Source organism: Gorilla gorilla, chromosome 9 (genome assembly GCF_029281585.2).
Source record: "Gorilla gorilla gorilla isolate KB3781 chromosome 9, NHGRI_mGorGor1-v2.1_pri, whole genome shotgun sequence".
NCBI classification, from domain to species: domain Eukaryota; kingdom Metazoa; phylum Chordata; class Mammalia; order Primates; family Hominidae; genus Gorilla; species Gorilla gorilla.
This window is the reverse complement of record NC_073233.2, coordinates 6,994,158-7,015,710: the sequence shown is the minus strand read 5'-3', so window position 1 is coordinate 7,015,710 and position 21,553 is coordinate 6,994,158. Positions and strand designations below refer to the sequence as shown.

The 21,553-nt window shown below is 65.1% G+C and overlaps 3 protein-coding genes and 1 non-coding gene across 22 annotated transcripts in view; 2 read left to right on the top strand and 2 right to left on the bottom strand.

The window, feature by feature from the left end:
* The first annotated feature begins 924 nt into the window (after positions 1-924).
* MIR210 (microRNA mir-210) lies at positions 925-1,035 on the top strand. Its single transcript, NR_106359.1, has one exon. It is a non-coding gene; the product is annotated as a microRNA mir-210 (primary transcript).
* A 4,206-nt stretch (positions 1,036-5,241) lies between these two features.
* On the bottom strand, positions 5,242-8,543 carry RASSF7 (Ras association domain family member 7). 11 transcript variants are annotated; one of them, XM_055355725.2, is made up of 6 exons: positions 7,699-8,274; positions 7,284-7,414; positions 6,400-7,097; positions 5,944-6,072; positions 5,783-5,865; positions 5,242-5,703 (listed from the first exon to the last, which is right to left on the bottom strand). In XM_055355725.2, exons 2-6 carry the CDS (start codon positions 7,405-7,407, stop codon positions 5,616-5,618), a joined length of 1,122 nt encoding a protein of 373 aa, XP_055211700.2. In that variant the 5' UTR covers positions 7,408-7,414; positions 7,699-8,274; the 3' UTR covers positions 5,242-5,615. The 11 variants fall into 11 exon arrangements, with proteins under 11 accessions (XP_055211700.2, XP_055211699.2, XP_063566923.1 ...); XM_055355724.2 differs by having other exon boundaries at positions 8,134-8,274; XM_063710853.1 differs by lacking the exon at positions 7,699-8,274 and adding an exon at positions 8,467-8,543 and having other exon boundaries at positions 5,242-5,865.
* An 878-nt stretch (positions 8,544-9,421) lies between these two features.
* Positions 9,422-14,549, top strand: LMNTD2 (lamin tail domain containing 2). The gene is made up of 13 exons (XM_063710846.1): positions 9,422-9,857; positions 10,225-10,348; positions 10,438-10,590; positions 10,953-11,040; positions 11,162-11,317; positions 11,561-11,629; positions 11,714-11,802; positions 12,092-12,366; positions 12,613-12,709; positions 12,826-13,192; positions 13,258-13,454; positions 13,685-13,883; positions 14,402-14,549. Exons 1-13 carry the CDS (start codon positions 9,620-9,622, stop codon positions 14,531-14,533), a joined length of 2,184 nt encoding a protein of 727 aa, XP_063566916.1. The 5' UTR covers positions 9,422-9,619; the 3' UTR covers positions 14,534-14,549.
* Positions 14,550-14,600: 51 nt separating this feature from the next.
* Positions 14,601-21,553, bottom strand: part of LRRC56 (leucine rich repeat containing 56) — a 28,632-nt gene continuing 21,679 nt past the window's right edge. For 5 of the 9 annotated variants that reach the window (XM_055355708.2, XM_055355707.2, XM_019036381.4 and 2 more), the window contains 8 exons: positions 20,018-20,114; positions 19,744-19,944; positions 18,720-18,891; positions 18,195-18,371; positions 18,055-18,119; positions 17,790-17,932; positions 16,814-16,947; positions 14,601-15,549 (listed from right to left, as the gene is read on the bottom strand). In XM_055355708.2, the coding sequence (XP_055211683.2) occupies positions 15,236-15,549; positions 16,814-16,947; positions 17,790-17,932; positions 18,055-18,119; positions 18,195-18,371; positions 18,720-18,891; positions 19,744-19,944; positions 20,018-20,114 (1,303 nt within the window). In that variant the 3' untranslated portion in view covers positions 14,601-15,235. The remainder of the gene's footprint in view (positions 15,550-16,813; positions 16,948-17,789; positions 17,933-18,054; positions 18,120-18,194; positions 18,372-18,719; positions 18,892-19,743; positions 19,945-20,017; positions 20,115-21,553) is intronic. The other 4 variants (XM_055355711.2, XM_063710850.1, XM_063710849.1 and 1 more) reach the window with 4 other exon arrangements.

Here is a 21,553-nt window from a genome sequence, read left to right as displayed (position 1 = left end):
CGCCAGGCAAACCAGGCAGAGCCAGAGCCCCCTCTTCGCCAGCAGGACGGACCCGGGCGTCCTTTGGGGACCCCAAGCCGCCCGGGGGGTGGTGCGTGCGTCCCGAGGACGCCGTGTCCGGGCCCGCGCAGGCCCCACCCGGGTCACGGCCCGGGATACGTGCGCCGGGCGCCCAGCGGGTTCGGGGGGGCGGCCCGCGGGACGCGGGTGCGGGGCACGGAGGCGGCCGGGTCGTACCACCGCGCCGCGGGAAGAGGGGCAGCTCCCGGCCGGCCCTGCCGCCCCACGCACACCCGCGGGCGGAGGACCCGTCCCCAGGCTGCGCCCCACGCCCAGCCCGGAAGCCCCGCGAGCCCGGGCCATACCACCGCGCGGGGGGAGGAGGACCACCTCGGGCCGTACCATCCGCCCGGCCGGGGGACGCGCCCTGGCCCCGCCGCGCCCTCGCAGCTGGCGCCCCGCAGGCCCCGCCCGGCAGGTGCCGCCCCTCCCCGGGCAGACGTGCAGAAAAGAACGCGCCGGCCTCGCCCGCGAAGGGCCGCGCGGCGGTGGGCGGGGCGTCGCGAACCCCCCTCGCGCCCACTGGCTGCGTTGCGGTAGGGCGGGCCCGGCTAGGCCGACCATTGGCTGAGGGACCAGGTCATTTGCATACGGGGCTGGGCGTGGAGCCGCGGGGCCCGGGGCCGGTCCGGTCGGGCCGGGGGGCGAGAGGGTGCCAGCGGCCGCGGCTGAAGTTGGGCCGAGAGCCGGCGACGGCCCCGCGCCGGGGTCGCAGGTGACGCGCGAGGGATCCCAGGTTGGCGGGCGGGGCGCCCCTCAGAGGCCGCCCTCCCGCGGGGGCTGCGGGGGGTCGGGCTGGGCAGGCGCGGCGGGGCTCGGACGCCCAAGTTGGAGGGGACGGGGGTGGGGTCAATCCCTCCGCCCGCCCACCCGGCAGTCCCTCCAGGCGCAGGGCAGCCCCTGCCCACCGCACACTGCGCTGCCCCAGACCCACTGTGCGTGTGACAGCGGCTGATCTGTGCCTGGGCAGCGCGACCCTCCTGGCCCCGTGTCCGGGTCTGGCGGGCAGGCGAGCGGCCACACGGGGACGCGAGGGCAGCTGGATACCGTGGGGAGGGGGTGCCCTATGGACGGGGTGTGCCTGTCTGGCCAGCAGGGACGGCGGGTGGGGGTAATAGAAATCATTCGGGGGCTTTGCTGCCCTCCGCTTGCTGGGGCTGAGGCTGGGCCAGATACCCTCTTGGAGGGAACTTTCTTTTCCTTGTGTGTCCAGGGTACCAGTGTGCGGAGTTCCTGTTGCCAAGCTGAAGGTGGCCCTGGGCAGGCACAGGTGTGGTTATATCTTCAGCCAACAGGACCATCCTCCTGAGGGCCACCTCTGGGGACTTCCTGCGGGAAGAGAATGACAGATTTGGTGCTTCTGTGTGTTTCTGCCGCTTCAGTGGGGCCACTGCGGGAGACAGCGGGTGGATCCTCCAGCAGCCTGTCTGCTGAGCCTGCCTTCTCAAGTCTACTGTTAAAATCAGGACCGGGTCGTGTCCAAGCCTACAGGCCCTGTCTCCGCTCCCCAGGCCTGCAGGAGTTGAGGGCTGCACCTGCTTGCTGGAGAGGGAGAGGCAGATTTAGTGGACGCCTGGCATGGACTCGGACTGGCCTTTGGAAGCTCCCTGCCCTGACGGGGTTGCCTGTCACCACTGCGAAGTGAGGCTTGGCAGGACCTGCACCTGAGAAAGGCTGTGTGTGGTCTCGGGGTCCACACCTGCAGAGCTAACTTATTGCCAGACGGCGACTTACTGGGGGCCACCCTCAGTGAACCGGGGTGTCCTCAGCTGGCCCTACAGAGCACTTCTGTGCTGGGGATGAGTAAGAACTCTGGGCAAGGAGGGTCCCAGCACCGCCCCTCGATACAGCCTGGCTCTGCCCTCTGCCCGTACTTATACCAGGTGGGATCCCTGCCCTGCATCGCCTGGGGATTGGCTGGGATTGGCTGGGGTTGGGCCCGCCCTGCTGTGGAACTGGATGTTTTCAGGGAGCCCAGCCTTTCCTCATGTCAGCACAGTTCACAATATAGTTTTCAAAGTACAGTTTAAAACTCAAAAGTAAACTTTTCAGCAACTCAAAGGTTTGCTGAGTGATCTGAAGCACTCTGGCCACTTTTTGGGGCCATGGGATTTGGTTCACCTGAAACAGCCAGTGAGAGGCCGGGTGTGCTGGCTCACACCCGTAATCCCAACACTTCAGGAGGCAGACGCGGGTGATCGCTCACTTGAGATCACGAGTTCAAGACCAGCCTGGGCAACATGGTGAAACCTCGTCTCTACTAAAAATACAAAAATTAGCTAGGCATGGTGGTGGGCACCTGTAATCCCAGCTACTTGGAAGGCTGAGGCAAGAGAATCGCTTGAACCTGGGAGGTGGAGGTTGCAGCGAGATGAGATTACGCCACTGCACTCCAGCCTGGGTGACGAGAGACTCTGCCTCAAAAAAATAAAAAAATGAAACAGCCAGTGAGGAGGAAGGCTCCCTGCCTTCCCCCCGCCAGAACATAGCTGCTGCTGGGATACCCTCTTGGTGGGGAAGAAGGCTGGTTAGCTTCATCAGAGCCAGCAGCAGCAGACCAGGGACGGGCACCTAGGCAGTGGCCTCAGAGTGAACAGGTGTTCCTCAAAAACAGACACAGGAACGGCGTGGCACATGCTCTGCCAGCTCCATGCCTCCTTCCCATTGTGGGGCTGGGGTACATAGGGCAGAGCTCATGACCCCCGGGAGGACATGGGGGTGGGCTCTGGATGGCACCTGGCGTTGCCCCCTGCTGGCCTATGTGACGGTGCGGAGGGCTGGTCACAGAGGTACAACCATCCCTCCAGAATGTGGGTCGGGGCTGTGGATGGAGGAGTAGACCCCTCATATCCCAGGCCTGCTGCCCAGGCACAACCCACTTGGCCTATGCATTCCAGGCTCCATCCCATGTGACTCTGGGCTTAGCCCCTTCTGGGGCCACAGGTCAGGCAGGTCCAGGCCCCAAGGACCTCCCAGGGACAGGCGACTGTGAGCTGGGCAGACAGGAGTGAAGTCAGGTGGGGGTTCTGGCTTGCTGACACCAGCGTTTGGAGCCTCCTGCTGCTGCCTGGCTTCCTTGCATTCCCTGTTCCCTGCCTCAGGCAAGAAATAACCAAGCAGAGTTGCCTCTGCACAGCAGTGAGCTCCTGGTGGCCCTGGCCTCTGGGGAGCCCTGTGGATGGCTTCCTTGCCCAAATTCAGGCCTTCTTGTTCCCTTTGTGTGCTCCAGAGAAAGGGGGCAGCACCAGATCCAGATCCAGGGCCAACCAAGAGAAAGCTGAGTCCATCCCAAACTTGCCCATTCTCAGAGCACAAAGACCCCATGATCTAGGGCAAGCTTGTCCAACTGTCGGCCCATGGAACAGCTTTGAATGCAGCCCAACACAAATCTATAAATTTTCTTAAACATTGTGAGTTGTTTTTTGTTGTTGTTATTTTGAGACAGAGTCTCGATCTGTCGCCCAGGCTGGAGTTAGTGGCCCAATCTCGGCTCACTGCGAGCTCCACCTCCTGGGTTCACGCTCGTCTCCTGCCTCAGCCTCCCGAGTAGCTGAGACTACAGGCGCCCGCCAACACGCCTGGCTAATTTTTGTATTTTTAGTAGAGACGGGGTTTCGCCGTGTTAGCCAGGATGGTCTTGATCTCCTGACCTTGTGATCTGCCCGCCTCGGCCTCCCAAAGTGCTGGGATTACAGGTGTGAGCCACCGTGCCTGGCCAACATTGTGAGTTTTTTTTACGATTTTTTTTTTTAAAGCTCATTAGCTATCATTAGTGTATTCTATGTGTGGCCCAAGACAATTCTTCCAATGTGGCCCAGGGAAGCCAAAAGATTGGACACCCCTGACCTAGGGCATCCCCATCCTCTGCCTTCCCATGCATGGCTGTACCCAGGTATAGGGGTCCTCCACATTCTGCTCAACACAAAAGATCTCTTCTCCAACCCCAACCATGGATCCTGGAGCTGGGAGTGTATGGCTTACCCTGAGAACCAGGAGAGGTGACAGCTAGCCCAAGGACCCAGGCAGGGGCTGGGCTGTGGACACAATTTTTTTTTTTATTTTGGAGACAGTCTTGCTCTGTCACTAAGGCTGGAGTGCAGTGGAGTGATCTTGGCTCACTGCAACCTCTGCCTCCCAGGTTCAACTAATTCTCCTGCCTCAGCCTCCCAAGTAACTGGGATTACAGGTGCATGCCACCACACCCGGCTTTTTTTTTTTTTTTTGGCATTGTCTCGCTTTGTTGCCCAGGCTGGAGCACAGTGGCGCGATCTCGGCTCACTGCAAACTCCGCCCCCCGGGTTCATGCCATTCTCCTGCCTCAGCCTCCCGAGTAGCTGGGACTACAGGCACCCTCCAGCACGCCCGGCTAATTTTTTGTATTTTTAGTAGAGATGGGGTTTCACCGTGTTAGCCAGGATGGTCTTGATCTCCTCACCTTGTGATCCGCCTGCCTCGGCCCTCCCAATGTGCTGGGATTACAGGCATGAGCCCCTGCGCCCGGCCAATTTTTTGTATTTTTAGTAGAGATGGGGTTTCATCATGTTGGCCAGGCTGGTCTCAAACTCCTGACCTCAGGTGATCCGCCTGCCTCAGCTTCCCAAAGTGCTGGGATTACAGGCGTGAGCCACCGTGCCTGGCCCCTCCCCCGATTTCAAAGCTGCAAGCTCAGAGCAGACATTTCACACCCACCTGGAGAAGAGGAGGCAGCCCCTGCCCACTGGTACCCATGCCCTCCCTGGGGTGGTGAAGCAGCCTGGGGCTTGGCTGACCTGAGTCTGGGATCCACCCCCACAAGTTCTCAGTAAACCTGACGGGCGGGTCTAGCTTGTCCTGGCGTCCTTAGTTCCTGCCGCTGGCGGGGCACAGGCAACATGACAGAGAGTCAGGTGGGAGGGGGTCCAGACAAACGCCTGGGACAGTCAGGCCAGGCTGAACCAGCAGGCCCACCAGGCTGGGGCCCTCACAGGAGAGCCCCTGGGGTTAGGTGAGGCAGAGCAGATGGAATGTGGAGCTCAGGAAGCCCCAGCCCTGGGCCCTACTGAGCACCGAGGGATCCTATTCTCAGATACCCCAGCTGTGGTGAGCCCCAGGTGCGTCAGGGTACTGCTCAGTGGCACCCCGTGGAGGCTCAAGTTCAAGACCTCAGACCCTGCCCGGCGCAGCCTCCGCACACACTCAAGCTGCTTCGGGCAGTTTATTGAGGTTTTCACGTTGGGGTAGAGGAAGTGGCACACACATGCTCTTGCTGTGTACACACAGTGAAGGAGCTCTCCCGCAGGCAAGCACATGCCCACAGCTTGAGCACACTGTCCATGCATCTCCTGTCCCCAACAGGCAGTCGTGGCCTTTGGGGCCTGCCAAGTTCCGAGCTGGTTACGCCCCATGCTTCTCCAGGGTGCTGGCGACCTGGCAAGGACTAGGGCAGTCCCCCACTGCACCCCCAGCTCCTGAGGCCAAACCCAGGGCTTCCCACTGCCTGGCGGAGGAGCCCTCTGTGACCGCCGACTCTCCTTCTGTGGTCCGGGCAGGCTGGTCTTGCAGCCCTCACTAGGCTGTCACAGAGCCTGGGGCTGGGCTGCCAGAGGACACCACTCTGGAGCAGGAGCTGCTGCTACCTCCAGGAGTTCTGCATCATGGGGGCCACTGCGGGAGGACACAGGCTGAGGTGGCTGCAGCCACAGGAGGGCCTGGTGCTCCAGGGGGAGGTGGGGCACAGACATACCCTCGGGGCCTAGGCTGGGCACCAGCATGGGACTCAGGGGGAGCGCCCAAGAGGGACTCCTCTCTGGCTGGAGGCAGAGGGCCCTGTGGGTTGGGAAGTCAGCTTGGAGTGGGGCTAGGCCAGGTCCTCACCTCCCAGCCTCCCCCCAGAACCACTCCGACCTGAGTGCCAGGAGGGCCCCTGTCAGGCCGTGGGGGCGGTGGCAGCGCAGCCCCGGTCTGCTGGATGAACTGCTGCAGGTTGCACTGACGGAGCTCTCGGTTCAGCTCCTCCAGCTCCTGAGCCTGAGCCTGGGGACACATGAGACCCTTAGGAGGCACAGCCACTGGGCTCCACAGCCCTTGTGCTCCGGAGGGAGCACTCTCCCTGGTCGGGCCCTGTGACCCCCATCTCTGCCCATGTCAGGGGTTGGGGAGTGACAGGGGATCAGGTCCCCGGGCTCACCTGCCTCCCGAGTCAGACCCTGAGACCCCCATATCTGCCCACGTCAGGGGTGGGGGAGTGACAGGGGATCAGGTCCCCGGGCTTACCTGCCTCTCGAGTCAGACCCTGTGACCCCCCGTATCTGCCCATGTCAGGGGTGGGGGAGTGACAGGGGATCAGGTCCCCGGGCTCACCTGCAAGGCTCGCTCTGCTGCCTCCAGGGCCCGGCTCACCAGAGCCAGGCTGCCCTGCACCTCCGCACTCTGCCGCTCCTGAACAGCCAGGTCCTGGTGCAGGCGCTCAGTGGCAGATGCCATAGGTGAGGGGGGCCCAGGGGCCTCCGCTGCCAGCTGCAGCTCAGCCTCCAGGGCACGGGCCTGAGCGTCCAGGGCCTGCAGCCGGGCGGCATGCTCAGCAGTGGCCGCACTTAGTGCCTGCAGGCGTGCCTGTCCCTCTCGCTCCCGGGCCTGCTCCCGGCGCAGCTCTTGCTCCCAGAAGGCCTCGTGGCCCAGCTCCTCAGCATTCCTCTGCACTCTGAGCTCCAGGCCCCGCAGGTCTGTGCAGCAGCCTGGTGTGGGTGTCACAGGGGCCGCAGGCCCAGGGGGTGAGAGGCTGGGGGCTGGCCCGGGGGTCAGTGTTTTGCGGGGCTCACAGCCCAGCGCAGCCCGTGGCTTTGCAGGGAGGCTGGCACGAATTAGGCAGCGTTCCGGGGGTGGACAGCTGTCTGAGGAGGGCCTCCCAGCCAGGCTGGGCCCTGTGCGCCTCAGGACAAACTGGACATCGCTGGCGAACTGTCCGCAGGTGGCCTGGGCGCCCACTGGACACTCTTGTGGCAGCAGCTGCCGCTCCTTCTCCCGAAGCCGCTGCACAAGCACAAAGCGGCCAGTCTGGCCTGGGAGGAAGAGAAAAAGGTCAGCCTATGTCCCCCCGACTCTCTGTCCACCTGGCTTGAAGAGTTGGGGAGGACAAAAAGGATCAGCAACCAGCCTCACTCTCCTTGGGGGAGACCATGGGGCTGGACCACCAGGTCCCACTTTAGCTCTACCTGCCCGGCCTGCCTGACCCCGAGAGGACTCACCTATTGCTTGGGCTAGTGCGATGACCACTTCCTGGCAGGTGGTCTGCTCCGAGACCCCACAGACCACACGCTGGATGCCATCAACCCACACCTTCAGCTCCATGGCCGCCAGTCCCAACAACATGCCTGTTCTGTGGGGAGGGCGCAGGCACCCGGTCAGGACCTGCCTACTCCTATCGCAGGCTGGTCCTTCTCTCCTCATCCTCCTGGCCTGCCCTAGAAACGGCTGGGCTGCCGCCCCTCCGCACGGACCCCACCCTCCTGTGCCAGCCCCACCCGCCAGCCACACATTCCTGGGGTGGCGGCCCTCTGGAGCACGCATCCTCCCCCACTTCACCAGCTTCCTCTTGCCACGCTCGCACTCCCGGAACAAGGCGAATCATTAACCAGATCCAGGATTTCCTACTCGCCTCACCTGGCTCGGAGGACACTGCCCCCTCCCCGGGCGGCGCGGAGGCGCCCGCACGCCAGGCCCCGCGGCCGCCGGCATGAGAACGCCCCACCCCGACCTGCTCAGGCCGCAGAGGCGCTCGGGGTCGCAACCCAGACCTCGACCCTGCAGATGGAGCGGACTCCGGGTCTGAGCAGCCCCCGCCAGCCCGGGGAGCCCCGCCGCTGCCGCCTAATCGCTGCGCTCGCCCCGAAAGTCCCGGTCCCCGCCGCGGGCACCGAAGCCCGCGCCGCGACCCCAGCCTGGCGGGAGCCAGGGCGTCCCCGTTCCGCAGGGCGGGCGCAGGTGCGGCGCTCTCCGTCCGGGCATCGCGGAAAACTCTCCCCAGTTGGAGTCGGCGTCCGGCCGGCTCGAGGCGCGCCCCGCGCTTGGAAATCCCCGAGACCCCGCGCGGCTCACCTGGGCGCTCGGCAGCCTGGGGACCCGCTCGGGTGCCGCCGCAACCTGCCGCCCCCAGCGCCGCGGCGCACCCGGGCCCCGCGCCCCCATTGGCCCGCGGTCCGCACGCCCCGCCCCCATTGGCCCGCGGTCCTCACGCCCCGCCCCTAGCACCCCTATTGGCTGCTCAGCGCGGGTGTTCCGCCCCCTCCCCCGAGCCCATTGGCTGCCTCTGTCACGCCCCTCCCCGACCCATTGGCCCGTCGCCGCGCCCCGCCCCCCCCAGAGACTACAGGTGTGGGCGGGTCGGAGGGGGGCGCCGAGCCGCAGTCTCCGCCCCCACCTCCCCCCTACCGGGAAAAACGCGGAAATTCGGTGGCTGCGGCCCGCGGGCAGGCGTCGGGGTAGGTGTCTGGCCCCGCTCCTGGGCCGACTTCCTCAGCAGCCTTCTAGTGTGGCGGGTTCCCGCCCAGGAAGGGTCTCTGGCTTGAGATCCCGCAACCCCCGCCTGCGTCCAGGGGCAGCGGGGCCAGCCCCTCCCCTCGCCTCCCGGGCCAGCCTTTGGGGCCTAGCGCAGCTGCAGTAGTCTGGACGCGCAGGGGTCGCGGGGTCGCAGGGTCACCAGTCCGGGCGAGGGAGGTGGAGCCCTGCGGAGCTGGCGGGCGCAGAGTCCTGGTGCGGGAGGTGTCCGCTCAGGAGCAGGCCCGGACTCTAGCTGAGGCTCTTCTCCGACACCTTCCTGCCCCTTTGGACCCAGCGCCAGGCCATGCACACAGTGAAGCTGGCTGGAAGCCGCTCCTCCACCCCCTACCCTACTGTCCCGCCCAGGGCCCCGCAGCCTCGCGGTCAGCTGTGTGGGCCATTGATTGCCTGTTCTGCCCAGCTCAGAAAGAGTTGTAGGCGTGGGCCTCCTGCCCGCCTGTCTCCTGTGCTCCCCCAGGGAGCTCTTCCATAGCCCAAAGTTGCAGAGATGAAGGGTGAAAGCTGGAATGATTGGGTTTTATGGGTCAGGTCTGGGACCTCGCTTTTCTCCTGGAGCAGAGGGAATACTTGTCATGGTAATGGGGTAGCCCAGAGGGTGTGGAGACGGCTGGGAAAGGTGAGGCTTCAGTTTGGGGGTCAGGTGGGTGAGTGCCTGTCACTGAGGTCAAAGGAGCTGTGGGCTGGGCCTGGCGGTGGAGGCAGGTGCCGGTAGTTTCAGCAAGTCAGGAGGCGGAAGTGGGAGGATCACTTGAGCCCAGGAATTCGAGGTTAATGTGAGCTGTCATCACACCGAAGCATTCCAGCCTGGACAGCGGAGCAAGACCCTGTCTCTAAAGAATTAATTATTAATTTAAAAACAGGCTGTGGGCAGGAGTGTACTATTGCCAGTTAGCGTTCAGCACAGTCCCCAGCTTGTCACTGTTACCTGTCTCCTTCCCCCACACACCCATGGCTATGCTAGGCTGGCTTACAGGCAGCAGTGCCCCCATATTTATCCTGCTGCTGCTGCCAGGCTAGGTAGGGGATGCTGGGGCCTCCCTCAGGGTGTTGGTCACTAAGTGGTCCCCCCGCTAAGCTGAGCAGTGGCTCAGCCTCTCACACCTTCTCCAGGCTGGGCTGGCCCAGAACTCACCCAGGGGCCTGGTCTGGGGTCTCCCTGGAGGCTCCTGGTAACAAACAGCCCCACCCCTTCTGGGAGCTGGTATCCATGGCAACGGTATACAGCCCTTCCCTCCCAGGCCTGCTTGGAGGTCGGGCCTCAGGTGAGTGCTGGGGGTAGGGCCCTGAGCTGGGGGGACAAGAGAGAGAAAGAGGGACACCACAACACAGGCAAAGGGCCAGCACCTGGGTGGCAGGGGGACACACCAGGGACATGTCGGGTGGTGACCTGCTGCCCCAGCCTGGTCAGAAACACACGGGTGTGGACACCCACATGTGGGTCCCTTCAGAGAGCAACGCTCTGTGAGTAAGTGGTGACGCCTGGGCTGCTCCAACCTGTGTGGCCACACGAGGCACACACGGCAGACGGGCCCCCCACCCCTCCCAGCTCCCGAAGAACATTGAGAATGGCCCCCAAGTCTGGCCAGGAGGTTGAAGAAGCCGAGGAAGAGGCTCTCCTGTCCCCCACAGAGCAAGAGTCGGTCAGTGGTCACCTGGGACCTCCAGCAGGCGCACCTGCAGCCCCCGAGACTCCCACGTGCCTGCCAGACACCACGCCCCACCCCGCACCGGTGGTCTGCTCTGCCGACCCGCAGTAAGGAGGAGAGGGAGGGCTGGTGAGCCTCCTGGGCCAGGTGGCCAGGGCCCGGCCTGAGTAAGCGGCAGGGTCTGCTGCTGCTGCAGGTTGGCTCTTGAGTCCCTGGACCCTCGCACACTGCGGCTGCTGTGGAGACAGCGAGAACTGGAGATCCAGGCCTTGCGGTGGGCCGTCCAGAATGGTGAGGACGCCTGGCTCTGCCACATCCTGGAAAAGGTGGCGGGGCTTCCGCCCAAGAGGTCTGCAGCACAGTCCCCAGCCCAACCCAACCCCGCCCTGTCCTCGCCCGGACTCCTGGTTTCTGTCTGACCCCAACCCCAACCGCTGAGGCAGATCCTTACCCTCATCCTTGCCCGCGCTGACCCTCCACCCTGATCCTAAGTTAACACGCTATAGCCTCAACCCTAACCCTGCGCATGTGGATGGGTGCTAGACCCTTGCCCAGACCAGCCGGAGGCTGGCCGGCCCCAGCGGGGCTGTACTGTGTGCCCCTGGGGCCAAGGTGGCAGTGGAGCCCCTCCTCCCCTTCTTCGCCACTGACCTGACATTAGGAACCCCTGCCTGAGCAGGGTGGGGGCTGCTGAGGTCACCCCTCCTCCAGGAGCTCCCACAGTCAGGAGAAACTCCTGCAGAACCAGGTCCAGAAGCTGACCCTGGAATTGAAGGAACAGAAGGAGCGAGCCCAGTGGGTGAGGCAGGGGCACAGGGAGTGGGCAGGGTCCTAGTGTTGGGGAGCCAGGCTGGGGCTGGCCTGGGGGCCTTCTGCAGAAGACACCCCCCCACCACCAACCACGGGCCCTCTCGGAGTAGGAGAAGGAGCACCTGGAGGAGCGGCTGCTGCAGACCACCCGCACGCTCCAGGAGGTGGAGGCCGAGCTGCAGAACTTGCAGAACTCTTGCCTCCTGCAGCTGGCCCACTCCTCGTGGGTGGGCCGCATGCTACGATCCCAGACTGGCAGTGTGGAGGTGAGCCTGTCCCCCAAGCCCTCCTGCCCCAGGCTGCCCTCCCCAGCCCTCCCCCTCTCGTCGGGTGCCTCTGCTGGGGCGCCCTGGCCTGCTTGGAAGCCTGCCCTGCTCAGGTGCCTCTGGAACTCTGGGCTCCAGCAGGGAGGAATCAGGAGGCCTCAAAGCACAGGTGAGGTCAAATAGGAGAGGTGCTGTGGAGGAGCACCCAGCCCCTGCCCACTGGCCTCCGGTCCCCTCTTGCAGGTAGTGACGGCAGAGACTCTGATGGACCCAAGCGACCTCTCTGAAAACATTCAGGCCCCCACCGGGGAGGTGAGCTAGGCCTCCCACGTGTGTGGTCTGGCATCTGGAGCCCTGCGGGCGGGGTGGACCATGTGCCTCTTGCTTCCTGGCCAGGGTTTTCGGCTGGAGGACGTGGACTGGAACAGCGTTGCCCGCCAGTACCCCAACCTCTTCACCAACATGGAGCCCAGCTCAAAGCAAAAGTAACTGCACAGAGCAGGGACTCCCCAGAGGGCAGAAGGGAGGGCTCACCTTGGCAGGTGAAGACCCAGGACACTAAAGGACCATTTAGTGTCCCTGGATAAGTCCCTTAAACCTTCCAATGCACGTTCTCTGATCTGTAGAATGCATTGGGGTTGAGGCGGCCATCACTGTCCTGCCATGAACTGAGCCTGGGTACTGGGAGGCAAGAGGGGCTCCCTGCTGCACTGCCTTGTGAGGCTGGACGGGGGCAGGGCTGGGGTCTGGAGCTGCAGTGGCCATCAAGCAGAGCGTGGTCCACGGGCAGCCCCGGCCCTGGCCACAGCTGGACACAGGGAGCCCAGAGTCCTCTGGAAAGCATTCCGAGCGGCATCACAAGACCGTGGAGTGGGGCTCCCCGCCCTGTCTGAACACCAGCAGCTCAGGGGGCGCTGACTCCGACTCCAGCAGCTGCAGACCGGGCCTGCCTTCCTTCGTGCAGGTGATAGGGCACCCGCCCCGGGACCACCGCGCTTCCTCCGAGCAAGCGCTGGTGCAGGCCGGGGGCTACGGCAGGGACTCAGAAGGTGCAGTGGGGCGGTTCTCCCCTGGTTACCCTTCACCCACCCTCCACCCCCTCAGAGCTGTGATCTCACTCAGAGCCCTGGAGGTGGTCCTCCAGCCCCCAAGGTCCAGCCACCTTTCCTGCCCCATCTGACCCTGGCCCTGCTCCCCGCCCCGCCAGGCGCTGCAGGCCTGTTCTGACCTCACGGGGAACATCCGGTGGAGACTCCATTCGAGGGTCCCCTCCCTAAAAGCGCTGCTCACTCTAGATCTCCAGAAAACCCACTCACCCAGGCACGGCGAGCCGGTCCTGTCGCCCCAGCCCTGCACAGACCCCGACCACTGGAGCGCGGAACTCCTGCAGAGGTAAGGGGCGAGTGACCCAAGCCTCCGGCGCCGGGCTGGAGCTGGTTTCCGGGCGGGGCGCGCAGCTGTGCGGGTGGACCGACCACACCTCCTCACAGCGTCTCCTCTCTTCCCAGCCCGACAGGCCTGAAGATCGTGGCTGTGAGCTGCCGGGAGAGGTTCGTCCGCATCTTCAACCCGTCGCAGGAGAGCACGGCCGACCTGAGCGGCGTGGTGCTGAAGCAGCTGGTGCGCGGCTTCCCGGAGCGCCTGTACCGCTTCCCGCCGGGCACGCTGCTGGCCCCGCGGCACCACGTCACGGTGCGCCCCGGCCCCGACGGCCCGGCCCGGCCGCCCCTCACCCGCCGCTCCGCGCCCTTCCAGGTCTGGGGCGAGGCGACCCGCAGAGCCAAGAAGCCGCTGCGCGCGTCCTCGAGCCGGGAGCCGGTTCCCCTCCTCTCCATCCGCGGCTGCGCGACGCTGCTCCTGAGCCCCAAGGGCGAGGTCGGTGCGGGCCCCCGGTGGGGCGGCCGGGGCTGGGGTGTGGGGGTGACCGACGCGCCTCGCAGGTCCTCAGTGAGCACCGGATCCCACGCCGCGAGACTCCGGCCCCGAGGGTCTTCGCCGACGGCACCGACTTGTCCATCGACCGCTTCCCGCTCCCTGAGGCCGGGCCCGGCGCCGACACCCGCAAGCCGCCGCGCCCACCTCGACCTCTGCGCAAAGGCCGGGTGCGGGAGCCCCGGGTCAGTCGCCGGAGACCAGGGTGGGGACCGCGGGTCCCCGGGATCTGGCCTCCCTCCCCAGGCCCCACCCCAGCAGAAACGGTCCCTCGTATCCCCGTGCTAGGACGGCCCCCAACTTCCCCAGGCCCCGCCCCGGCCGCCCCCTAGTCCTCCAGTACGCCCCGCGGCCCCTGCCCCGCCCCAGGCGCGGAGCCCTCTAGGGCCGCCTTTCCCGGGCCGGCTGCCGCCCTCACGACCCTCGCCCCACCAGGACGCGGGGCCTGCTGCCCCCAGTGAGCTCGGGGAAGCTCTTCCACGCGCGAGAGGGGCCCGCGCGGCCCGAGAACCCTGAGATCCCCGCGCCGCAGCACCTGCCCGCCATCCCGGGTGACCCCACCCTGCCGTCGCCTCCCGCAGAGGCCGGGCTGGGCCTGGAGGACTGTGGGCTCCAGAAAGAGCACCGAGTTCGGGTGAGTGCGCGCTTGCGGGTGCGCCCCCTCCTCTCCCTCCTCGTCCTCCTCCTCTCCCTCCCCGTCCTCCTCCTCTCCTCTCCCGCCCCTCCCCCCTCCTTTTTTCCCGTCCCCGCCCCTCCCCCGTCCCCGCTCCTCCCCCGTCCCCGCTCCTCCGCTCTGTTCCCCTCTCCTCTTCTTTTCTCCCCTCCCCTCCCGTCTCCTCCCCGCCTCTCCCCTTCCCGTCAGCTCCCCTCCCCTCCCTCCCCTCTCCTCTCCTCTCCTCGTCCCCTCCCCTCTCCTCCCCTCCCCTCCTCGCCGCTCCCCTCCCCTCCCGTCCCCTCCTCGCCGCTCCCCTCCCCTCCCGTCTCCTCCCCGCCTCTCCCCTTCCCGTCAGCTCCCTTCCCCTCCCTCCCCTCTTCTCTCCTCTCCTCGTCCCCTCCCCTCCCCTCCCCTCTCCTCCCCTCCCCTCCTCGCCGCTCCCCTCCCCTCCCGTCCCCGCCCCGCCCCGCGCGCCTCTCAGCCCCCGCGCCCCCCAGGTGTGCCGGAAGAGCGTGGACCGTAGCTGCCCCCTGGTGGCCCTGTCGGTGCAGAACGCGGCGGAGAGCAGATTCGGCTTCCGCTTCCTCAGCTGCCTGCCGGTCACCGCGGACACCTGCCGCGGCGCCTAGGGGCGGAGGAGCGGGGCCGGGACCGCGAGGGAGGGCGCGGGCGGGCGCCGGGGCTGGGCGGGCTGTGTCCGCTGCATCATTTATTGAACCAACGTGGCCTACAAAGTAAACCGCATTTGTGTACACCTGAGAGCTGGAAATGTTGGTTTGGGTTCCGGGGCGTCCTGCGCCAAGAGGAGGGAACAGGCCGCCCTATCGCGGCGCGGGAACCCTACAGATCCCCCGGAGACGGGAGGCCTGGACCGCACCCCCGGCGGCCTCAGGCGAGCAGCTGGGATCTTGGGCCACTGCGGCCTAGGAGGTGGCTCTTACCCTGGGGCCGGCAAGGGAGTGGTGGACTCGTAGCTCCAGCCCCTGCCCCTCGGCCATGCCCAACTCTAGCAGGAGAGGCCTCTCACAGGCCTGCTCGGGTGACCACCCCCCACCCCCGTGGCCGCGGGAAAGCCTGGCCCTAAGGAAGGGCTGGGGAGCCGGACCCTCCCTCCCCAGGCCAAACCCAGTTGGGGGCCTAAACTGGGTTCCGGCCTCTGCTGCCTCCCTGGCTGGTCCCAGTCCCCCACTCCCCTCCACCAAGAGGGTCCTCCCCAGGGCCAGGCACTCCTTTCACCCCCAACACACCCGCCCAGGTATTCTGTGCTCTGTGACCACATATGTGGGCAAGTCGTGGCCCCAGCACAGGCAAGCTTGGCAGTGGGGGCTACATTAAGTGGGGATGGGGCTGGGGTGAGAGAGTTCAGCTGCCCTGGGAGGTCTAGCTGCTGCATCTGGTGCTGGCTTTGGGCCAGGACGTCCCTGGGCTCGAGGGCTCAGGCCTGAGGCCACCTCCAGGGCTCTCAGGACAGGCACTGCAGCCACCCCATCACCCAGGCCAGGCCCCCAGCTGCCCAGGGCTCGGAGCCGGCGCCCCCTGGACTGCAGGTCTGTCGACCACCGCAGGGAGTTGCTGCCAGAATCTCTTGGCCTTGGGTGCTTGGGAGGTGAAGGGACCAGGTGCTGGCTCGAGGTCCCGGAGGACTCTAGAAAGCAAGCAGAGTGACGGGAGGTCAGAAAGGCTGTCAGGGAAGGGAGTCACCCAGTGGGGAGGGCACAGCCCACCCATGGCCCTGCAGCCCCGAGGCAGTGGTCCTTGGGGGTCCACAGGCAGCAGCACCCCTGCACCCCACTTTCTGTGTTCCCAGCCCGGTGACCCCTGACTCGCATGGGCGGGCCCACCTCTGGGGCAGGCAAGGAGGCCACGAAGCCTGGTTCTGGCCCTGGGTCCTCTGTGTCCTGTCCCTGAGAAGGAGACCACAAGGCCTGGCTCTGACCCTTGGTCATCTGTGTCCTGACCCTGAGAGCCTGTTCACTGGCTGACCGCCCCGGGCCGGTTCCCAAGCCTCGGGTCCCCCAGCACCCGCCTCCACCAGTGTCTGGAGCCCTGGCATGCCTTTGTCCTGGCCCTGCCCCGAGGCCACTGCAGCTCCCCTCCTCCTGGCCACCCTGCCTGCCCTCCCTCCACCCCTGCAGGTCACGGCCACTAGGTAACCAGCTGTTGACCCCTCTGTCTGCCCCCTCCACAGACACCCACCACCATATGGAAGAGCAGAGGCTTGGCCTGCCCTGTTCCCTGCCCATCCCAGCTCCCTTAACCAGGCTCCTGCACAGAGGAGGGTCAGCTGCCCACTGTGGGGTCACCCCTGCTTACACTGCCCCCTGCCTGGCCTGCCTGCCCGCTGAGGGAGGGTCATCTCTGCCTTGCAGCTGTGATCACACTGAAGTCGGTGTCCTTCGGAAAGGGCACTGCATGGCTTAATTCTATGTCCCCGAGTGCACGTGCCATCTTCAGGGTGAAGCGGCAGCACGCTCCTGCCTTGGTCTCCCAGTGGGGCTGCTGACCGCCTTTCCTCCCAGCCCCCGGACTCATGCCTGTGTCCCTGAAAGCTGCCCAGTGGCCATGTTCTGCCTGCTGGTGCCCTGGGGTGGCTCCTTCTTTCTGTCCAGACTCCTCTGGACTCTGTTCATACCCCCTTTTGTGGAACGCCTCTCTTTCGTCCAGCCCGGGTGGCCCACAAGGTCACAGGGCTTGGACCGTGGCTTGGGAGAGGGAGGACTTGGGTTGGGCCTCCCTCGGTCGTGAGCCCCCCACCCCCAGAAGGGGGCCTCCCTGTCACAGTCCCTTTCAGAGCCTGGCTGAGGAAGCAGAGCCAGGCTGACACGTCCGATCTGGGGTAAGGGCCCCCCTATAGAGGTGGGGTGTTGGTCACTCCCAGGCACTGGGGGGCAGGGGGACAGGCTCAGTACCTGAGGCCAGGCTTGGGGGGCTGGAGGGAGTCTTGGGCTCTGCCTGGTGCACTTGCTCTTCAGGGACCCTCCGTGGGCCCCAGGGGGCTACAGCCCCTTCCTGTTGGGACTCCGGGTGCCTACAGGGGAGGGGGCTAGGGTGGGGAGAGGAGGAGGAGCTCCAGCCCTGTCTCTTCTTGATCCCAAGTGCATGTGAGACTCAGGGATGGTCCACGAGCCTTGGGACCAGCGATGACTCAGCCAAGGTAGCCCCAGCCCTGATCCCCCCACGGGACAGGACAAACAGGGATGGTCCACGAGCCTTGGGACCAGCGACGACTCAGCCAAGGTAGCCCCAGCCCTGATCCCCCCACGGGACAGGACACGCAGGGATGGTCCACGAGCCTTGGGACCAGCGACGACTCAGCCAAGGTAGCCCCAGCCCTGATCCCCCCACGGGACAGGACACGCAGGGATGGTCCACGAGCCTTGGGACCAGCGACGACTCAGCCAAGGTAGCCCCAGCCCTGATCCCCCCACGGGACAGGACACGCAGGGATGGTCCACGAGCCTTGGGACCAGCGACGACTCAGCCAAGGTAGCCCCAGCCCTGATCCCCCCACGGGACAGGACGCGCAGGGATGGTCCACGAGCCTTGGGACCAGCGACGACTCAGCCAAGGTAGCACCAGCCCTGATCCCCCCACGGGACAGGACACACAGGGATGGTCCACGAGCCTTGGGACCAGCGATGACTCAGCCAAGGTAGCACCAGCCCTGATCCCCCCACGGGACAGGACACACAGGGATGGTCCACGAGCCTTGGGACCAGCGATGACTCAGCCAAGGTAGCCCCAGCCCTGATCCCCCCACGGGACAGGACACGCAGGGATGGTCCACGAGCCTTGGGACTGGGGATGACTCAGCCAAGGCAGCCCCAGCCCTGATTTCCCCACGGGACAGGACACACACAGTGGAAGAGCTGGAGGGACACCCACCGCACGCCACGTTCCCTCCAGGCCCTGAGCCCAGCCAAGGCCAGGAAGTCAGAGCTGTCTGTAGGGTCAGGCTCTGGGGTGGAAGTGCTGGCGGCTGGATCTCCTGGCCTGTGTTGGGGCAGCTGCTCCGGGGGCTCCCTGGCCTGGGGAGGAAAAGGGACTGCTTTAGGGATTCTGGCCCTGGAATGGCGGCAGGGCAGGGCACTATCAGGGCCGCAACCCTGGACACTGGTTCTCGTGGGGGGCTGGTCCCTGTGGGCTGTACCTGGCACTGGTGCCTACGCTCCCGCAGGCCCTTGGTGGGGTTCCCACAGAGGACTTGGCCAGCACCTGCAAGAGACAGCATGGCTGGGCCTGGTTCGGGGCCGAGGGGCTGCAGGGTCAGCTTTGAGGCAAGTCAGTTACCATGGGTGAGGCTGCTGGTGTTATCTTCTGGGGCCAGGTCCTCAGAAAGCAGGCCTTCAGGCAGGGGGCCCCCATGGACCAGCAGGGAGAAGGGCCAGGGCCTGGAGGCCCGGGGCTGCGTCTCAGGCAGGGACAGCTCGGGGTCAAGTCTCCAGATGGGGGCTCCACGGGGACAGTCTGCCCGAGGTTCAGAAGCAGAGGTCACCAAGGCCCAGCCTGAGAGCGCCCCCCAGACTCTGTCCACAGACCAGGGTCCCCGATCCCCATGCTGCATGGCCTGAGGCTGGCCTCTGGCGCTGCAGCCTTCTAGAGAGGCTCTCATCTTCAGACCTTCCTCTCCCTCTGTGGGCTGCTCAGAGACAGTGTCCTGGCCTGGGGCCGGGTGTGCACAGCTCTGGGGACCAGGGTCAAGGCTGGGGAAGGGCATGAGATGTGGCTATCCGTTTCTGAGAGGCCTGGGGTGGGGGCCTCTTCCTGGGGGGAGCTGGGGCTCAGCAGCGGGTCCTCCGGGCGCAGTTGCCGTACCCAGCGGGGGGAGGCCGTTGCCCTTCTTGATGGCCTCCTTCACCGCAAACCAGTCCTGGCTCAGCCGCAGGGGGGCCGGTGGGCCTGTGTGTGCGGCCGGCACTTCGTCCAGGACCTGCAGCTGGGGGATGAGCTTCCTCACCTCTGCCCTGTAGTTGTAGCCCCTGGGCACCTGCAGGGGGAGGGGGAGGGAGGGCAGGTCTGGGTCCAGTGTTTCCTTCCGGCCAGCTCTTTCCCTGGCTCCCTTTCCCAGACCCACCGTGGGGCAGCGCAGGGGCCCAGAGGTGGGGATGCTGCCTACCCTGCTGGGGTGGGCTTGGGTCACTCTCAGACCCCAGGGACTGAGGGACTGGGCTCTCACCTGCTCAGGATGTAGGACCCCACTCTCCAGACCCAAGGCCGGGTCCAAGGATGCCCTCTGGCCCATGGAACTGCCCTCAGCTCAGGGCTCTGGCCCACGGAGCAGTAGCCACTGGGCACTGGTAGACGCTGACCTCAGCATGTGGCAGCACCAAGCAGCAGCTAATGAGGCTAGCACTGTGAGCTCAGGGCAGATGTGCCCTGTGCAGGGTCTGTGAGCTACGCCGGGGCCTGCATGCACAGGTGTGCCAGCTCTGAGCACGGCACGCAGAGCCCCGAGATACTGCATAGGGTGGTCTGTGGGGCCTGTGGGGCTGGAGGTGGCTCTGAACAGGGCGTACACAGGTGTGTGTATGCACACATCCGTGTACACGTGGTTCTTTGTGTTTCCACGTGGCTTATGTGTGGACCTCACAGGTGCATATGTGGGTTAAGGGACATGGCGTGTGTGCAGGTGACCCTGTGGGATCTGGCAGGGCTGGTCCAGGAGGATGTCCTGGGAGCCGTCAGACTTCCAGTGACAGAGGAGGTGAACTCATGGTGAGCAGGCCATAGGGTGCGCGTGGGCACAGAAGTACCTGGCCAGAGGAGGGGCCCCGGGGCTGGAGCCACAGGGAGCTTCTCCTGGCCATGCACATGCTGGCCGGGTGCCCGGGACACGCACCTTGTTGGTGGGGCCAGGGGCTGGCTGTAGGCACACCAGGTTGCCCTCCAGGGTGAGCATGACCAGGCGTGGGCACAGCTGCAAGTAGCGCACCTGTCCCAGGTCCTCCACGCTGTTGCCCTCCAGGTCCAGCACCTCTAATTGCTCCAGCAGGCACAGCGGGCTCAGGTCCGAGATGTTGTTGTAGGAGGCGTAGAGTTCCTGGGCAGCGCGGGGCTCTGAGCCAGGGCCCGGCCCAGCCCAGCCCTCCCCAGCCCAGGGTGCCCAGACTCACCTTAAGTGCTGGCAAAGAGGCGATGCCATCCAGGTCAGCGAGGCCACAGTGAGCCAGCCACAGCACCTGCAGGTGGCCCAGAGACGTGCCCAAGTCCCTGCAGAAGGCAGGGTTTGGTGGTCAACATGTGCCCAGCTCTGTGCTCAGCCACCACCTGACTTTGGCTGTCTCCAGGGGTAGCGGCAGGTGTGACCACCTATGGTGGCCTCTAGACTGAAGAAGGGGCTCTCTGCCTTGGCCTTCTGGCTCTGGTGTGGGTACAGTGTCCCCCACCTTCTCCAAGCCCTGGAGGGCCTGGCCTGGGGAGCTGCCCTCGTGACCGGTGGCTCAGCTGTGCCCGAGGCGCTGCGCTCATAGCGGGTGGCTCAGTCCCTTCCCTGGCAGGCTGCAGGCGTCACCTTTCTCTTTCTAATTGTCTCCTCAATAGCGTTTGGGGCACTCGAATTTGGAGTAAGGGTCTGGAGTGCTGCCTGGGAGCCTGAGCCCCTAGACACCGATGTGGGGGGCTTTGCTGGGGGCTGACCCCGTGCTGAGCTGGCAGGTTTGGTGGGGACCAGCTGCTGGAGGTGGTGGTGGGTCAGGGCGGCTTGATGTGTGCAGGGACACGTTGCTTCCTGCCGGGCCCACCCTGTCCCCACTGTAGCCACAGTGAGTTTACCATGCGCTGTCCCCAGGGACCCTGCACCTGCCCCTCTCGGCTGGGAGGCCGTCCCTTCAGCCCCGCCACGCCATCTCCGCACCTCTCCTTGTGAAAGGGCCACCTGAGCTCACAGGCTTTCCCCGAGGAGCCACAGATTCCTCCAGGGCTGGGTGATTTCTTCGGAAATCTTCTTTCTGTCCAGTTCACGGCACCCGTAGGCTGCGTCTCACCTGGGCTTCATTCCGCCCACTGTGTTTTCAGCTTCCTTCTGTGGACCCCCAGGTGCATTCCCGGTGGTCCGTCCTTTGGCGCTGTGGAGTCAGTGTCTGTCCTCAGCCTGCTGCCTTCAATGGCTTTTCCACTCCGCTCTGAATTGGCTGGGATTTCTGTCTAGTGATTTCTTCAAGAGCAGCTAATGGAAACCCCTTGATCTCTGACTCACAGATGTTTGCTGGCTGTGAGCTTATGCAGCCATTAGGCTGGGTGTCAGACTCTCAGTTCACGCCTCTTCCCAGGAGGCTGCAAAGCCTTTCGTTCCAGTGTCCACTGTGGCGACGTCTAAGGAGCACTTCGTTATTTCTGTTCTTAAAAAACCACTTGAGGCCGGGCGCGGTGGTTCACGCCTGTCATCCCAGCACTTTGGGAGGCCGAGGCAGGCAGATCACGAGGTCAGGAGATCTAGACTGTCCTGGTTAACACGGTGAAACCCCATCTCTACTAAAAATACAAAAAAATTAGCCGGGCGTGGTGGCGGGTGCCTGTAGTCCCAGCACTTTGGGAGGCTGAGGCAGGAGAATCGCTTGAACCGGGGAGGTGGAGGTTGCAGCGAGCTGAGATTGCGCCACTGCACTCCAGCCTGGACGACAGAGTGAGACTCTGTCTCCAAAAAAACAAAC

Bases quoted from the DNA above. Each gene is read 5' to 3' on its own strand.
- LMNTD2 (XM_063710846.1), top strand. From the start codon at position 9,620: ATGCTGGGGCCTCCCTCAGGGTGTTGGTCACTAAGTGGTCCCCCCGCT. The intron at 9,858-10,224 runs GTGAGTGCTGGG...TGTCCCCCACAG, and splicing joins GCTTGGAGGTCGGGCCTCAG to AGCAAGAGTCGGTCAGTGGT. The intron at 10,591-10,952 runs GTCTGCAGCACA...CCCCTCCTCCAG, and splicing joins GCGGGGCTTCCGCCCAAGAG to GAGCTCCCACAGTCAGGAGA.
- RASSF7 (XM_019037702.4), bottom strand. From the start codon at position 7,605: ATGCGTGCTCCAGAGGGCCGCCACCCCAGGAATGTGTGGCTGGCGGGT. The intron at 6,073-6,399 runs GTGAGCCCGGGG...ATGTGTCCCCAG, and splicing joins CAGCAGAGCGAGCCTTGCAG to GCTCAGGCTCAGGAGCTGGA. The intron at 5,866-5,943 runs GTCGGAGTGGTT...CCCAACCCACAG, and splicing joins GGGGCCCTCCTGGCACTCAG to GGCCCTCTGCCTCCAGCCAG.